This window comes from Chelon labrosus (assembly GCF_963514085.1).
Source record: "Chelon labrosus genome assembly, chromosome: 22".
Classification (NCBI taxonomy): domain Eukaryota; kingdom Metazoa; phylum Chordata; class Actinopteri; order Mugiliformes; family Mugilidae; genus Chelon; species Chelon labrosus.
The window spans coordinates 18,547,694-18,561,175 of NC_140355.1; the positions used below are offsets into that span (position 1 = coordinate 18,547,694).

Genomic DNA, 13,482 nt, shown 5'->3' on the forward strand with positions numbered 1-13,482 from the left:
GTAGGTCTCCCTTGTGCCTCCAAAACAGTTGAGACTCATCAGAGAATGGACATGGGCCTTATGAGGGTGTCCTGTGGTGTCTGGGAACAGAATGTTGTTAATGGGGGGGGGGGGGGGGGCTATGGGTTGAGGTGAGGGGCCTCTGTGGATCATCCCACAGATACTTGATCAGTTTGGGATCTAGTGAACCGATGTGTGTGTGCCTGTGTCAGGCTGCATCCTGCTGGGGATGGCTGCTGCCATCAAGGAGTGTCATTGCTATGGGGTGGGGGTACCCGGTCTGGTCTAGGTGGGTGCTACATGTCTAAGTGACATCCACACCAATGAATGCCAGGTCCAAAGGTTTCCCAGCAGAACACTGAGTTGTCACAAGATGGTCAATGTTATTCACTTCTCCTGTCAGTGGTTTTAATGTTCTGGCTGATCGGTACAGGCCGTATATTTTGTTTCCTTTATAATATGCTGTGCCATTTGTCCTCCAAAGTAAGACTGTCATTGTAAGGCCCAAACTGCTGTTCTTAGACCATTTAGTCAATAAAACATCTTGAATCTTGAATCTTAAATGTATCATTGACCTTTGACCCTAACCCGCTAAAGCCTACAGTCTACAGAGGCTGACTATTATTCTTTAAATATTTTGCGTAGAGATATCACTTTAATAATACATAACACCAACCTGTCCTGGCATCTGTATGCTGCTGCTGCGCTATAAATCCTGAGGGCTTTTGACTTTGACTCTGACCGGCAATAACATAAGCACTGAAAATGTACCGCTTTCTGGTTTTCCATTTTTCTCTCCCCACGGTGCATCGATCCAGCGTCTTTTGTACTTCTCGTCCTTTCGTATGTGGCCTCCTGAGCCACGCACAAAGGTAAAAGTTTTTACGGCTTATCCGCTGTCCCCAGAAGTTGTTTCAAGTTTGAAACTGCTTGCATAGAGATAATTGTGTCATCTGCATTGATGGCACGTGCACTAATTAATTGGGAATTTAAAAATTAACCTCCGCACGTTTGTCCTGCCGACAGAAAATATCATTAACTTCATCGAATTAGCGGTTTCTTAAGGTGATAATTTGTAATTTTAAGAATATTGATTCAACCCTAAATAAGATCTAATTTGCTGGTCCCTGTCTTGCTGGCATATTCATACAACCGCAGACATTTGCACCAAATAATCAACCACGCGCCTTGTGGTTTTAATAGATTCAAACAGCGTCTGCGTAGTAGGCCATTTTATTCTCTTAACAGTGCATCCATGTATGGAATTACAGTTCAAGCCACAGAGACCTCTTTTCAGTATTCCTTCATATACATGTCAGCTTTGATCCATGTCACCTGCACTGAACCGCTGATGGGATCACAAAGGAATTTATGATCGCCTCAAGCGGCTCGTCGAGTGCGTTGCGGGAACGCTGTCTAGTCTGCCACAGCGATAGCATCGAATGCTTACGAGGCAATGAATAAATGAATGTCTGCATTGTCATTTCATGTCAGCGTAGACTTACGCATTTTACTGTGCCTCTGTTTATTTATATTCACACCTGCACACACATTTTATACTTGTATGATTATGGATAGTTACCCTGACAGTGTCGGCTCTATATCTTCGTTTGGAAAATGTAGAAACATTTTAAACTTCTGAGCATGTGTCGAGATAACTAGACAATTTAAGTTAGTAATATCAATGTACTCTCAATATACACCGATCGGCGAGAACATTAAAACCACTGACAGGAGAAGTAGAAGTGTTACTTCAAGGTGTTGACCTGGCCTCCAAATTCACTAGATCCCAAACTAATCAAGTATCTGTGGGGTGATCCCTAGAGGCCCCTCCTCTCAAAGGCCCACCACTTACAACATTGTGTTCCCAGACACCACAGGACACCCTCAGAAGGCCCATGTCCATTAGACCTAAACAATTTTAGGACGGTAGTCATAATGTGTGTCTTTATACTCCAAATGTGCAAGAGCAGTATGGATAGCATAGATAGTATAGATAGTAGCTTTCAAAGCACCACTTCAGATTCCTCCGTCCACTCTTTAACAGTTTTACTCTAGTCTGGGTAGAAGAACACTGAGATGTGGCCTGACCGTCCAAAATAACAATGCAAGTCCTTTCTTTAAAACAAGCTGCCGTCTCTTCATGAATATGTCTGACTCGACGGAGACGTGTGCAAATTTAAAATGTGTTACGTTCCTGCACAAATGAGTGTGAGATTAGATCCACCAATTAAATAAAATCACCTCAAAGTTACACTAAAGAACAAAAAAAAAGAGATTAATTAATTGTTAATTGATGATGCCGTGCAAAACTTACTTGCCCGCTTAGACAGTAAGGAAAGCAGTAAGCTGGTTCCACAGCCATAAATGGTCATTTGTCAAAAAAAAAAAAAAAACAACAAATCACCATGTTCTCTTTGCAAGGTCCTCTAATAGCGCTAAAGCAGCCACTGAGCGGTCATTACTCATTGTGCTGGCAATTCAGTTACTGACCACACACGAAGAAAATAAGGAGGGCTGGCATATTTATCTGTCCACACTGCATTGTGCCGGAAAATGCCGCGCTGCAGATTTCTAATTGCACCATGCTGTGAGAAAAATAAAAGAAGATTGGTTTAATAGACAGCGTGACAGCAGTGCCTTTTCTAAAAGTCACGGTTTTGCAAACAAAGCAACACGAGAAAACACGCATACGATCCACTGCACTGTATGTGAACACACATAGTCATGTCAAATTGTTTACCAGAACCATGTGTGTCTTCCTGATGTGCATGGGCCTTCAGAGCAGTCATTCAGGTCGCCAGTCAGTAAGAGGGCAACCATTCATGCTCACACTCAACCTAACCAGTATGTCTTCGGACGGTGGGAGGAAGCTGGAGCGCCTGGAGAAGAACCCACACAGACACAGGGAGAACTTGTAAACCCCACACAGAACCTAGAACCTTCTTGCTGTGAGGTATCACTGCTAACTACTACACCATTGTGGCGCCCACCTTTAGATCATTTGGTGAGAAAACAAAAACAAGAATTCCACCGGGCCAGTTGCAGGGGTAGGTTTCTTGAGTCTGTGCTAGACCATACTGCAGCGATCAAAACCAAAGCCTGTGATTTGTTTTCAGCATTTTGCCTGCTCAAGCGAGGCAAATTCAATTTTGTTTGGAGGATGCTGTCAGCTTCAATGTTGAGTTGTTTTTTTTGGGGGGGGTTTTTTTGGGCTGTGCATGATATGACACAAGGCATGGTCTCTGCTCTCTCTCCCGTCTTATTGTCAAGATTGATGACCTGACAGCTTTACATAATTTTCGCACTACTGGAAGGCTGTGCAGTTCCCCCATGTAAAGCTGCTTTAATATCTCCCCCCATGCACAATGCAAAATATGCATAACACCATGTGTGCCTGCTCAATCAGGCATAACATTATGACCACCTTCCTAATATTGTGTAGGTCTCCCTTGTGCCTCCGAAACAGTTGTGACTCATCAGAGAATGCACATGGGCCTTCTGAGGGTGTCCTGTGGATCAGGCTTGTCCCAGTGCATCCCACAGATACTTGATCAGTTTGGGATCTAGTGAATTTGGAGGCCAGGTCAACACCCTGTGCTGTTCTTCATGTTTTTTTTGAGTTGTTCCTAAAGTGTTTTTGTGTGTGCCTGTGTCAGGCTGCATCCTGCTGGGGATGGCTGCTGCCATCAAGGAGTGTCATTGCTATTGGGTGGGGGTGCCTGGTCTAGGTGGGTGCTACATGTCTAAGTAACATCCACATGAATGAATACCAGGTCCAAAAGTTTCCCTGCAGAACACTGAATTGTCACAAGATGGTCAGTGTTATTTACTTCTCCCGTCATAATGTTGTGGCTGATCGGTGTATGCTGCACATTTTGTTTTCTTTATAATATGCCGCGCCATTTATCGACTTCATGATGGAGGTGAACACTTAACGTGGGCTTTATATTACCCGTGACTAAAGATGACACGAAAACAACCGTCAAAAGATAAAACCTTTTATAGCAACAAATGGCAACAGATTTTCCTTTGACATTCATACGCTCCGCTGAAAGCTAACCCCCCACCCCGCCTTTCTGCTGACACGCCGGAGATATAGGGGAGGCTGTAATGCAAATCCCCCATTGGGCGTACGCAGAGTGAAGCCAGGCCAACAACAGTACCGCCTTATCTGTGTCAGAGCCACTGGATAGTCTGTATCAGATTAACGGTCGGGGGCGTCGAGGTAAAGCCTCCCCCTCGCAACAGCAGCAGCAGCAGCAACAACAGTCGAGGCATTCAAACGCTCGGCTTTTAGATAACAATGGATGGTGGTTGTTGTGATTAGTTGATAGATTAGTAAAGCGAAGCTGAACTAATACAATGCTTTCTTCCACGGCTCTGCAGTAATCTGTGTTCTTACCCTGTTGGTGTGTTAAAAGACGATGGAGGGAAGGAACGCTAAAAACTCAAAAATATAGCGGAAATGAATTCTTAGTAAGCTTCAATTTCAGAATGACCCATTATAGATGTGGCCTGCATGCAGCCATAACATTACGACCACTGACAGGAGAACTAAATAACATTGATCATCTTGTGACAATACAGTGCTCTGCTGGGAAACTTTTGGACCTGGCATTCATTGGTGTGGATGTTACTTAGACACGTAGCACCCACCTAGACCAGACCAGGCACCCCCACCCCATAGCAGTGACACTCCTTGATGGCTGCAACACAGGCACGCAAAAAACATGAAGAGCAGCGCAAGGTTTTGAACTGGTGACCTTCTGGTTGACCGTCAGAAGGCCCATGTCCAAGGGAGACCTACGCAATATTAGGAAGGTGGTCATAACGTTATGCCTGATCGGTGTACGTTTACTGACTTCGACTTGGGTCGAACAGGTTAGAGAGGTAACAGGTTTACATCCCCACTTTATCCTTGGCTGCTGTGTATTTTGCAAGCACCTAACCCCCAAACCACTCGAAACCCATGGCAGCCCACTTCTCTGAAAGTACATATTGCTGAGTGTGATTCGTTAAAGGGAGACGAAAGATATAAACACATACAGTGCCAATGAGTTCTCACCGTGGTCTGTTTTCTTCCAGGTCCCGCCTCAATTCTTTGCATTCAACCCCCAATTAAAGCTGACATGGGGAAAAAAAAGGACAATGGGTGACTTATCCCTGTTTTTCAGTGTTTTTGGTATGGTTTAAGATGAAAAAAATGCATTTGTGGTATTCAGAAAGCATGCCGTACAAGAGGGAGACTCTGAACAGGATAAGGAATTGCACAAAAATAAAAAGCACACCATGTGTTGTCTGTTTGAGAACTTGGAATGCTCTTTTAAACAACTTGACACAGCTCCACAAATAAGCAAACAACATTTTTCGCTGCCAATTCTGCACTTTGAAGGGGACTGAATAAGACGGCACGGGCGGCAAGCACAGAGTGTCAAGACCAGACTCGAATGGATTGCGCGTGCAGTGCCTCTCCAGAGACGGGAGCTCGGTCACTGACGTTATTTTCGCTTTCTTTTGAACCGCATAAAGGAAGAGCGAGATCACACGGCTGGCATCCTTTGCTCGCGTCGGTCCTTTAACACTGGCGCGCCCCCCCTGTCGTGACTCATGCTCCCTCGAGGGAATTAGTAGATGCGCCACATTGGTTTTTGAGTTTGGCTGCGCGCACAAACACTTAAAAAATAAAAATGTCATCAGTGGCAGGTTGCTTTATGCTGCAGGAGTTCAAAACGCTGGGGGGACGTAGGAAGGATGAGTTTCACTGCTGCAGTAGTTGGCTTGTTAGTTAGTTAGTCACCGTTATAATGCTGTGACAACTCATATCTGGGTTTTTCATCGGGAAAACAGAACTATATTATTTAACTTTTAAATTGAAAACAGAGCAATTGCTGGTCGCTGTGAATTGTTGGAGATAAAACTTTCAGTTCCAGTGGTGTAGGACAAAGGCACAGATTGTAAAGGCACAGCTAGAGTGGGAGATAAGTTGAAAACATTTTTCTCTCCCTGGACAGCAAACTAATGCATTTAGTGCGCCTGCACTATAGAAGTTAAAGGTAGTGCAGAGGCATGGTGTGGGAAAGCTCATTTCCTTAAAAAAGAAAAGAAAAATATAGATTTATTTATACTGTAACGTGCTATATTCTTTTTATTTGAAAGTCTCAACCATTCTCTTACTGTGTGTGGTTTCCTTGCACCAACCACTGTTGGGAATCCTAAAGGAAGTGCAATTAATATCCAACAGTTTAATTTAACACCGGATCTATTATTGATACGTCGAGTTGGTTTGGAGCCGATATGAGCGGGATCTGAAATGTTTATTACCTCGAATATATGAGTGAAATTAAAGAATAAAGAGGCCTCTTTACCCTCCCAACAGAATTTCTTACTGTTAAATACCACAGTCGCTCAGAGGCCGTGATTCTTACCGGCTGGTATCTTATTATAATGTCCAGTGCAACTTCAGCCACTGGTAAATTGGCCATGTGAGTATACGGTATGAATGAAGCTTTAATCCCATTTCTTACATATGATCGACTGAATGAGCTGACATACACCAATCAGCCACAACATTAAAACCACTGACAGGAGAAGTGAATAACTTTGACCATCCTGTGACTATTCAGTGTTCTGCTGGGAAACTTCTGGACCTGGCATTCATTGGTGTGTGTGTTACTTAGACATGTAACACCCACCTAGACCAGACCAGGCACCCCCACCTTTAGATCCCAAACTGATCAAGTATCTGCGGGATGATTCACAGAAGCCCCTCCCCTCAACCCATAGGACCCAAAGGCCACCCACTAACAACATTGTTGCCAGACACCGCAGGACACCCTCAGAAGGCCCATGTCCATTCCCTGATGAGTCTCCTGGTGAACTCTTTTGGAGGTCCAAGGGAGACCTACACAGTATTACATAATGTTAAGCCTGGTTGGTGCACCTTTTAGTGTCTTTCAGCTCATTGTCCTGGAACTTTGCTGATCTGGTCTCAGAAACCTAATATCCTGGAAGAGCGGGTGTCGACCAAACCATAGTTTAACGGAGAATGAATGACTGGTTGCTAACGTTCACTAATGTTTAGCATTCCTTGATCTGCTGTGGAACAGATCAGCCAGGATATGAACACTGATTCCACCGACAACTTATTTGCATAGATCACTAATAAAAGCTGTCGCAGGTAACACAATATTCCTCCAACCCCATTTTTAATGTGTCCCATTCAAATAAATAAGCAAAAGCCAGTTATGAGTAGCAATATTAAAGATATTAGTTACATATTTAACCAATAAGTTTCCATTTATGTCTCCACTTTCCTCATCTCTGCACAGGCAGATTTTATTTTATTTCCTTAACAGTTTTGTGGAATATGCAAAATAACTTCACATCACCTGCTCCGCAAACAAAATTCATTTCACCTCCTATTGCACCAAGGTTTACAGAGGAAGACGCAGAGATGCTATCGCCGAGCCTCGAGCCACCTTTTTACATTCTGCGTCCGTCCTGGCTACCTTTCAAAGCCAAGGGCATGCCGCGCTGCGCCGCGTTGTGGTTGATGTTCCGGAAGATTAACAGGGTTATCTGTCGACGGGCAGAAGGACGCTAAATTTCCACCGCGTGCTTTAACAAATGAGCATTTTCAGACTTCCTCCCATACGCCGAGAGAGAGAGAGGGAGAAAAACCACACACCTTTGGGCCGTTCTCCATTTATAAAATGTGAATGTTTATTAAATGTCGACAAGAACATTAAAACACGGTATCAAGATTCAGCAAAACAATCTATAGTACTTCACCAAAAAAGAAAAGTAAAAGAAAACATAGTTAGTTCTGCGCTAGGGATGAAGGATGCGGGAGAGGATAGCGAGGACAGGAGTGGAGAAAAAAAAAAGAAAAAGAGGATGGGGGTTAGAAGTTACAGAAGAGAGGAGAATTTAAGAGGTGGGGGTGCTGGGGCTGGCAGCAGAGGCTAAGGCAATTAAGGAGGAACACGGTGAGAAAGATAGACGGTTTGCAGACCTGGGGGATCGATGAGGAGGGCGCTGATGTTCTGTAATGAGTGGAATAACTGGAAATGATCAGAGCCTCCGATTTCACTCTTTTATCAAATCTTCCCATCGGAGACGTGGCGAGCTGCAGGAGAAGGGAGCGACCGTCGAGGCGATCGCTCAACAAAACGGGGAGCGTGGCAAAAATAATACTACACTTAAATTACAAGGGGTCAACATAGCATCAACATATACAAGTGAGCACAACGTCGTGTCGAGGGTGAACAAAGAAGTCTGGGCGTCTTTCGGGGGTGGGGGAGGGGTTTTTAAGGGTACGGGCGCAGTTCAACACAGTACCAGAAGGTGGTGTCCACTCTAATGGGTTCACGATCACAATAAGTAGTAGTTCATTATAATTATGTAAATCTCTCTGTTATCAACACAAATAGCGGGGGAGGCAAGTTGTACATAAGCATCACATGACTTCAAAACTCCACAGAGAGAGAGAGAGGGAGGGAGACGCGCTCGGCCTCCCGTCCTCCTCGCCTGGCTCGTGCACATGGGCATGTACAAACAAAAGCATCTCTGTGCCCGGACGGAGCATGTGCATACACAAGTGTGTGTCACGAGCATATATGCACATGCTCCATCCGGGCACAGAGATGCGCACACACACATACATTTGCATACATTCTCACGCGCAGGCCGATTCCTCGCCCCTCCCCCCACACGCGACTTCACATGATTCCAGCTTGTTATAGTTTGGCAACATCCTCCGACATTGTCGCACTCCGTGCCATGTTCAACACCTGCAACAAGCGTCTGCAGCATGTGTCTGTGCTTCGATGAAAAGAGGTGGCGGTGTTCCACCAAGACATGACGCATGTACACAGCAGAGGTGCCGTAGAAACACACACACGCACGCACACACACAGCGATTGGGGGATCCTTCGGAAAAACTCGCAGCTGTTCCAGAGTCAGAGGTATTCAGCGCAACGTTGCTCAGTTGCCGCACGTTAACTCGCTGTCAGCTGGGGAGACACCCTTCGGCACACATTCGAGACCGGTTTCCCAGTGCAACGGGCCTTTTCCAAAGCCGAGAAGAAACATGTCCAGCGAGGCAGCCGAGCGTGCCGGGAGCCTCGGAAATGTTTTGTGTAAAAGATTTGCATTTGTGCTGCAGATTCACACGGGCGGGCGTGTGCTCGCAGGAGGGGGTTTGTCGCGTTCCTCCTCTTCGCTCGTATCCGGGCCTTCAGAGAGATGGCCGTCGTTCAGGCAGAGGAAGGAGAAAGAGTTCAGTAAATCTGCTTATGTTCTTTTTGTTTTGTTTTACACAACCGGTGGTTTTTCTTGAGTCCATGTGCTTGAGTTCTCTTTGTGTTTTAGCATAGTAAGAAAACAGATTCGACATGCTCTAAAAGTCATACACACTGTACAATAAAATCTACAGATATTTTAAAGCTTTTATTACATCCCCAAAAAAAGTTGAAAAAAAAAATAGAGAAAAGACGGAAAAATAAACTGGAATTGCACAATTTTTCCGTCCACATTTTTTTTTCCTTTGTAACATTTTTTTCCTTTAATTTTTATTTTATTTTCTCTCATTCTTTATGTATATATATATATATATATATATATTGTTTTAGTTTGTTCGCTTTAGGCAATTTTGACTTTTGCCGTGACGCGAAGAAGAAAAAGAAAAAAAGACAGCGGTTTGGAGCGTTTAAAATCTTATTTTACAGCGACTTCTGCTCTGTCTGCGTGACAAAAGCGAAACTCCTATCACACAAACGAATCCCATAATAACCAGGAGGGAGGGAGGAAACAAAAAAGAACAAGATGACAAACAAAAAGACAAGTTTGGCGGGATGGGGCGTGTAAAATTTCTTCAACAGGTCTCATTCTGTGTGTTTTTTTTTTTTTTTTTTAATTCTAACACAGTAGTACATTCCTTGCAGGCTTTTTTTTATCAACTATTTAGATGGAGAGAGCGAAGGTTTGCCGGTCATGCGTTGCGTTGTAGTCTGTTGGCGCTAAACATCGTAGTCAATCGAGGTCGCTCCGCTGAACTCGTGACAGGAAACTGATAGCGTTAGGGAACTCTGTCTGTCTGTCTCTTTCTCCGTCGTAGACGCACACACACACACGAGCATGCACACTCGTACACACTTACACACAGACAAAGTGCTGGGTTACCATCTGCGAGTGCTGCATCAGTTGGCCGGTACTCAGCTGGCAGGCAGATCAGACAAAGTGCCCAATATGCTCCCTAATGGCCCCAAGTCAGATGAATGAGATCCTTCGTCGTCTCTTTCTTTTTTTCTCGTTTTCATCTGCTTCGGGCCACCCCATCTTCCACTCTCTCCCTCTCCTTTGATTCACCCCCCGTTCCTTTTAAGCGATCTAACTCACGTCAAATCGTTTCCTCATTTTCTCCCTCTTACCATCGGAGGCCCTTGCGCGTCTCGCCGCTGCCCTGTCTATGACTTTTCTATAGACTTCCTTTGCACGGGGATGGAGGGGGCATTTGTGTGCGTCTCCTGTCCATGCTGTGCAAAGGGGTTTGCCTTTTTCTAAGTGTAACGTGCGGGGCAGCCCTCTCCGGATTATGCAGCCGTTGGAAGTGAGACCGAACCGAAGTCTAAGTGCCATGTCAGCGCAGATGGGAGGTCAGAGTTACACGTCAGGAGGAGAAAATCACTGGCGTGTGATTCTGCAGGGGATGGCTGGACCACCACCGTCTCAGACTGTTAAGCTTGCAGAGCCTAGTGGACTGCTTTTGTTCATGTACTGCTTTTGTAAACCCGAATGATCAAAAGGGCATAATCATGGTAACAGATATATATATATTTACTTTTTTAAAGAACTGGACCACATGATGGATTATGGCAGCTGGCATGACTAGTAGCTGAGTGATGAGGGAAGGGGAGCAAAACAATGGAAGGGAAACATCACAAGGCAAAAAGCAGAGTCAACTCAAAAAGGTGTGTTTTAGTGAATAAACAATATCAAGACAAGTAACTCCATCTAACTGAAAAAAATAAACCCTCCACTCTTTCTCTCTTTCTTTCTTTCCTTCTTCTCCTCCTGTCAGTTTCATTTATTCTCGGGGTCGCGGGTGGGCCGTATCTTCATCTCGGAGAACTTGAGGGAATACTGCCAGCCAGTCCAGGAGGACCACTCTATGCCGTCGGCGTAGGAGGTGTGCTGACCGCGCAGGTACTGGCCGTTGAGGTTGCAGGTGTGGCAGTTCCGGTACCACCACGCGCCGTGGTAGAAGGAGGCGCAGTTGTTCTCCGAGTGGTCGTTGTCCCTGTCCTTGGTGGTGAACTTCATCCCGTTGTGCTTAAGCAGAGAATCGCCTGAAAAGGAAAAAAATGTAATGCTTCAGGAGATGTAAAAAGTAGCATATAGGCTAAATTAAACAAGCCTCCGACAAGGAAGTGAAAATAGCCACTACTGCATCACCTTTACATCTTTCCCCTGAATATTCTCTGAAACCAAAAAAACGGTGATTAGACGGCTTCACAAGCAATTAACGTCAAAATGGCACGCGACTTTTCAATTAATCCTTTTAATAAACAGAGAGAGATGAAAGAATAAAAAGTAAAGCTCCACTGTTCTCCGGAGTGTTTCTTCTCATTATCTAAAGCGGGAGGTCAGACGGCTTTGTCTGCAATTTATCAAAGGTTCCGTGGTGACCTTTACATCTCGCTCCCTTTTTAATAACTCGCCCTCGATGATTTCATCAGGACGCCTGTCACTTAATAGACACGAATGTTTCAGAGGAGCGGACGCTTGATGGGCTCAATCGCACAAGTACATATTTTTTATTGTCAATGAGAGGACGTTAGTTCCTGCGACCGGCGTGACGATGATGTAAGAGCGCTGCAGGGATGCGGCACGGCCACGTTGCGTCACCCAAGTGCCCCTCAACTGTAGAACACTAATGCCGGGTGACTTTCACCCGAGCGAGTATTGTCACGTGGTTTTCGTTGTGTTGCTGCTGTCTGATTGCGTGGTACTGATGGGCAGTTTGGGTCTTTTCTGAGAGCCGGCTCTTTTGCCACGGCTCCCAAAGAAGAGCCGGCTCTCTCGGCTCCTGAACTGCTCTTTGTTTACCATAGTTTGTTTAACACAGTATATACATATGTGTGTTGATAAGCCCTTTTTGCGTTCAATGTTTTTATGAGAAGCCTAATAATTGGCTCAATTTGTGCAGTTATCTTGTTACAAAAGCATTCTTACTTGTGTTTACAATTTCAATAAAACTTTAATTGTGCAAACAAATGAACAACACACTGCAATCAAAAGTAAAGACACTGCAGTGAAGACACTCTGCTCTGCTAATCCCGACTGTCTTTAAATTTTAGCCTGATGCTGCTTCGTTTCCGGGTGTCTCAGTCAGCCGCAGCGTCTGTCCGCCTCTCTGCTTTCACATAACGGTATGATCCTAAGTCCTCACATGTGATTGGCCACATAGTGTATCCATCAAAACAAAACTCTGTCCCCGTCTTCACACGAGCAGAGATGAACGAGCAAAAGGAAAATAAATAGCGGGGAGCCGGCTCTCACTCGTTGGGAATCGGCTCTTCTGATTCACTCCAAAGAATCGGCTCTTAGATACGGCTCTTTAGCGCATGACACATCACTATTGCGTGGGTCACTGGGTACCTTCAGGCCGCTCACTGACATCACCGAAGGTATGAGCGTTTCCCCTCTCCAATAACTGCTTTTTTCTACAGGTATGTGTTTGGGTGATTTTCACCAGACGTTAGTGTTTGTGTATTAAATCAGACGATCGTAAGAACTTGCCATCTGATTTTTATGGCAACATACTGTGCACAGGTACCATCCTGTCACAGGCTTGGTTAATCTGGCACACCAACAAGTGAATAAAACATAACTAAAGGTAAAGTAGTTTACTTTAGCAATCTCTAGCTATGCATATTTATTATTTGATACCAGAGCTAGCTAAGCGGACCTGGAATTTACATATAATTCTTATTTAGTGTAAAGCTGGTGGTAATTTTCAATTGAATTCATTTGGTACAAAACATTTTTAAAGTCGGCTCGTTATTTTTACCCTCTCAAAAAGTACCATTGTTTGGCTATCTCTCCCAAGGTTGTTAGTGATGCAGGAAGCCTGTGCCTTCAATGGACAAGTCCCACATGTCCCAGGAACAGATGGACCGAATTTTAAGTTCCTACCTCCATTGTTATTATTTTTTTAAGGAGCTATTTTTTAAAGATTCCCTAATTGTTTGCAAATTTTAGAGGCATTATATAGGGATTTCCTTTTGGTTTATGAGATGTTTTATAGTTGAAAATGAAAAGTACTTCAGTTTATCATATATTGTTGTACTTCAATATATTTTGGTCCATCTGGTGAAATATACCCGACATTAGCGATAGTGTTACTAATTAATACGTTCGTGTTCTGGCCGGTAAGTCTGATCCACACAATCAAGTTGCTGAAAATATCTTCTGGCA

The 13,482-nt window shown here is 44.4% G+C and overlaps 1 protein-coding gene across 1 annotated transcript in view; it reads right to left on the bottom strand.

The window, feature by feature from the left end:
• Positions 1-11,085: 11,085 nt before the first annotated feature.
• Positions 11,086-13,482, bottom strand: part of fibcd1b (fibrinogen C domain containing 1b) — a gene marked incomplete at both ends in the record, with an annotated part of 117,189 nt that continues 114,792 nt past the window's right edge. Inside the window, one exon of the mRNA XM_084572533.1 lies at positions 11,086-11,351. Within this exon, the coding sequence (XP_084428659.1) occupies positions 11,086-11,351 (266 nt within the window). The remainder of the gene's footprint in view (positions 11,352-13,482) is intronic.